At 46.0% G+C, this 5,126-nt stretch overlaps 1 protein-coding gene across 1 annotated transcript in view; it reads right to left on the bottom strand.

Moving 5' to 3' along the window:
- Positions 1-528: 528 nt before the first annotated feature.
- Positions 529-5,126, bottom strand: part of sim2 (SIM bHLH transcription factor 2) — a gene marked incomplete at both ends in the record, with an annotated part of 60,697 nt that continues 56,099 nt past the window's right edge. Inside the window, 3 exon segments of the mRNA XM_084320361.1 lie at positions 529-1,298; positions 3,299-3,623; positions 3,625-3,690. Coding sequence (XP_084176487.1) covers positions 529-1,298; positions 3,299-3,623; positions 3,625-3,690 — 1,161 coding nt within the window.

Below are 5,126 nucleotides of genomic sequence, written 5' to 3'. Positions count from 1 at the left end.
TTTTCTGAACCCCAACTTGAGATTTCGCTTAATTCTATAAATCTATTGATATCTATGCACAATTTATGTGGCGCATATATATATATATATATATATATATATATATATATGCCCGTTTATACACATTATCACCCTGTATTGATTAACCCTGTATGGCTGAATGGTTCTTGACATCTTAGCAAAATAAATGACTTTAATGTTAGAATGCATTTCATTCGCTATTAGCTAAAGTAACAGTATGCAAAAATAGAATATATTCAATAAACCTGAAATTACGGGCTGCTCTTTGGAGGAGATTTGGCATTGGTTTACTTACAAACAAAACATCTGTCTATAACAGTTTTGAAAAGCCACAAGATGAAAAGCCACAAAGTGTCCCGAGGCAAAGTCAGTCCTGTGTATCCACCATGGATGTAGCTTCTAGCCTAAGTGTGGCACGGTTTAACAGTCACTACTGTAGTTCCTGACCAAACAAGGTTTCCGACCTTGACCTGAGTGTCCAGTCCTCCTTGCCCCCGGAGCCCTTGGTCACCTCTCATTGGTGATGATAACAGACGTGCCGATGTAATGAGGGATCTCCCTGTGGTTCTCTGGCGAGGGGCTGGAGGCGGGACTTTGGCTCTTGTAGTTGTAAGAGGGCATCTCATTGCTGTGGTAACCATAGCTGTCCGTCAGATGGCTCAGTGTGGCGTAGGGCGGAGCTTTAAGAGAGCCATGTTTACTCAGGACTTGATGAAGGTTCAAAGATACATATGGGGCCTGGGCCGGCAACCCCACCCCCATGCCCATTCCTATCCACATCTTCCTCTCCTCCTCCCCTGACTTAGGCTCCAGCTGCTTGGAGGTGCTCCTCTCCGCATGGCTGTCTGCGTGTTCTGGGTAACCTGCTGCTGGGTGGCCATAAGGTGCCTCCATCATACACAGCCTCCTCCTCTGCTCCAGCACCACCTGCATGGGGAAAGGCTGCGCCATGCCGTGGAGGGAGCGAGGCTGCTCACAGCTGCCCTTCCTCAACATCAACCCACTGAGGAGGGGGCAGGGCAGGGGCTTGTCGCCCCCCAGACCCTCGCCGTCACCAGCCGTTTTGTAGCGGACTTCCTGGCCGAATGGCAGCTTGCCGTCTTTGATGACCTGCGGCTGGGGGTGCGGGCAGCCGTCCGAGGCTTTGATGTGGCCGAGCGTGTGATGCTCGTAGGGCTCCTTCTTGAACCTGCTGTTGGGCCGCGAGGTCGAGCAGCTGGAGAAGACCTCGTGGTGGGTCTCGTCAGGGTACCTCCGACTGGCGGACACTACGGGGCCTGGAGTGGAGAAAACACACTGTGGAGTAAGATGGAGGAACACAGAGAAACCACGCTTCATGGTAAGATGGAGGAACACAGAGAAACCACGCTTCATGGTAAGATGGAGGAACACAGATTGATTGATTGATTGATTGATTGATTGATTGAAAGGTTTATTAACAGATTGCAGAATGGGTACAGTACAGTACAGCTCAATACATACAATTGTTAAGGGGATGCAGACCAGAGAAAGACTTTCGTCTTGTTTACATCAGGGTCCCCCATTTTCAATTCATCATAACATATATGACATACATGACATACAGATAGACAGTACTGCTACATCTATACATTTATGACATATCAGATTTGCAAATACAGTACTGTTGTGATACAAAAAGTGTCCAGAAAAAGAGTGTATATACATTTGACGTAGAAACTGTACATTGGAGGAGGTTGGGTGGGTGGGGTGGGGTTGGGTGGGTGGGGGCTGTACATTGGAGGTGGGGGGGACACACACACACTGTACACTGTACATTGGAATACTGACAAAGCCATACTTGGTAATTTACTGTACAACTGGGTTAAGACATTTGTAGGGGCCAGTTTCGAATTGCAGTCTCCCGTAGGTGTTCTTTGAGAGTGTTTTTGAAAGTGGGTAGTGATTCACATTCCTTTACAGCTTTGGGTAGGGCGTTCCACATTGATGTGGCATAATTGCGAAACGTGTTTAGTCCCTTGTTTGAGCCGAATCTGGGTTTAACATGATTTGTGGAGCTCCCTCTGGTGTTGTGATCGTGGTATTCACTGACCTTTGGGAAGTATTTTGACATGTACATGGGTACCTTGGTCACAGAGAAACCACACTTCATAGTAAGATGGAGGGTAAAACCAGATTGAAGCACTTTTGACGCAACTAGCTGCTCTCTACTGCTAGCATGCACCTGGACCTCTCTCTCTCTCTGGGGCTACTGGACACACTGAGATAATATAATAATAATAATAATAATAATAATGCAGGACCTCTTTAGAGAGGTCTTTATTCGGCATGCAACGACATGGGACATGCACACACACACAGGAATACACACACACACACATGCATTGTCTTTTTCTCAGGGTCGCCGATGCGATTGAGCTCTGCGCTTAACCCATCCCGTCGTCCTTCCCCCCATGGGCAGCCGGGAGCAGATAGGGCGTCGGCGAGGTACCGCGCCCGGGGACCAATCCAAGTGCTCCTGCCCGTCTTCGTCAAGGACGCGACAGCATGTTTTTCCATTTGGTTTATCTTATCGGGGGGAAACCCTTGCGAGCAAAGAGGGAGAACATGCAAACTCCACACAGAAAGGCCTGGGAGATACCCCACCTGGGTACCCGGCAACGCGGAAACCTGGCAGGAATCGAACCCTGGACCTTCTTGCTGTGAGGCGACAGTGTCAACCACCCCGGTCACAGCCTCTTCACCCTGCTCCCCTCTGGGAGAAGGCTGAGGATCCCAAAGGCTGTGAAAGCTCGACACAGACTGAGCTTCTTCCCCTCAGCCGCTAGGCTGATCAATGCCTCACCCCCCCCCCCCCCCCCCCCCCTCGGTTCCCCCCTCCCCCCCCCCCCCCCCCCCCTCTGCCCCCAAGTGACATGGCTAAATGACATTGACTGCACTGCACTAGTCGTACTGGATCTTGCCACTTCACTTTATATATATATATGTATTTTATTTATTGATTAATCCCCACTGCACTGTTTTCGTTTCTTGTCTGTGTTGGTGTTTGTTTACTGTGAAAAAGAAAGAATGCATACACTGTATTGCTGCAACAATTACAATGTGTTTTACACAAATGGCTCAATAAAGGAATCTGAATCTGAATCTGACACCACCGTGCCGCCGATGATGAAAGTGATATCAATCTTCTTCTCCGGTACTGGGGATGATTGCAAATGTTGGAGCGTCCCTTTAAGCTCTCAACACTCTAATCAAGCTGGTTAGAAATACTTCAGGCCACATTAGAAGAAGAGCCTACCTGCGTACGTGGCCGTGGCAACACACGCGCCACCCAAGGGGCTGAGGGTCTCTCTGTGATGGGCTTTCGGACTGGAGTAGCTACAGCGTCCATCAGGGCCCCTGCCATGCAGCGAGCTGATCAGCTGCTGGGCCATCTGAGTGGGCGAGGCCGGCGAGGGCGTGGGGGAGCCGGCTGGGGTGCCACGCAGTCTCATTTGAGGCTCCAGGTGCAGGCTGTAGGGGTAGGGGAAGGGCAGGCCATAAGGGGTGCTACACGTCACATCTCCTGCCTCAGGGGTGGAGCTGGAACTCTGCTCCCTGCAGGGGGTGAGGGGGTAGGGGGGGGCTCTCCTTCCATAGCCCACGCTGGGGGGAACAGTTCAGCTTCTCCGGCTGGAAGCTGCTGCTGGGGGGCTATGGGGGGGGGGGGGGGGGGAACAAGACAAATTATGATGGTGATACTGAAATATCATTCAATCAAATATCATCTTTATGTTGCCAGTGTTCACTGCGTGTCTGCTGTGGGTGTGTCTATAGTTAAATTATATATGTAATAGTAAACGTTATAGTTATAATGTACTTTCTAGCACTTTCATAGTACTGTATTGAACTTGGGAAATAGTCTTTTAGCTTCTGTGCTCCTCAGCACGTGGAACATCATACAACAAACTCTAAAACTCAATACTTTGGTATCCTTTGGTCAGTTTTAATCCTTAATCACCAATCATTCGACCATAATCTGCAGTTGTTTTAATTGGTTGTACAAACTCTATTATGTTTGCATTTATTGTATATTTATTGTATTTATCATGTATTTATTATGTATGTATGTCCAACGTCATTGGAAATGAGGGCTTGCTCTCAATAAATGTTCAAGTTGAAATAAAGATTGAATGAATAGTAGATGTTGTTTTATCCACACTTCCGTCATCTGAACTGACCAGTTAACAAAATGGTCATTCTAGTTTTATCTAAGGCTAAGCTTGGCACTTCACCCTTGCCAACTGAAGGTTCATATAGGAAGAGCTGTCTTGTTAGCTTGTAAATAGGGGTGTAACAATGCATCGATCCGAAGGTCGAATTGCATCGAATCGAATCGTGGTCAAATTAATATTGAATCGTTGCCTGAAGAATCGTAATCTAATCGAATTGTTGTGGGGTCAAATATTTACACCCCTATTATTGACCTATGGTCCATTCATGCTGAGTGAATCAGTTCCCCCAGCCACATTTGTGTATAAAAAATGTTTGAGGGAATTAACTGATCGAAAATTAATCTAATCTAATCTAATCGTGGTCAAATGAAGAGATTTCATGATACATTGAATCGTCGCCCGAAGAATCGTAATCTAATCGAATCGTTGTGGGGTCCAATCGTTATACCCCTACTTGTAAAGCTTAAAGTTATATCACCTACTATGCTGTACAAGGCCTACAAATGTTTTTTTATAAATAGTTTTTACTTCCATAATACACAAAAAAAAGTAAGTAAAAGAGGAATATACAATATACACAATATACAATATAAAATACAACCTAAGTACAATCTAATGATCAATGAGTAAAAATTAGTAAAAATGCATACAATGAGGTACAAATGCAAACGATGAGGTACAAAACTTTAAGGTAAGGTGCAATATATTCCATTACAATAAAAATAAATAGAAATGTCCATGTCATTCGGAAACAGAGGGTCAGGTTAAGGTTCCACTCGATGTTTGAAGATAATTTTTCCTGGGGGAAAGAGAACTGACAATATCTCATTTGATCAAAGATGTGAGTCATGTCACAACCAATTATTGTTGATGTCACCCTTAACCTTTATCTTTGATACTGATACATGGGAT

Source organism: Notolepis coatsorum (assembly GCF_963971535.1).
Source record: "Notolepis coatsorum genome assembly, chromosome: 8".
Taxonomy (NCBI): domain Eukaryota; kingdom Metazoa; phylum Chordata; class Actinopteri; order Aulopiformes; family Paralepididae; genus Notolepis; species Notolepis coatsorum.
Note: the sequence above shows the minus strand (reverse complement) of the source record. Positions and strands in the feature narration are given on the sequence as shown.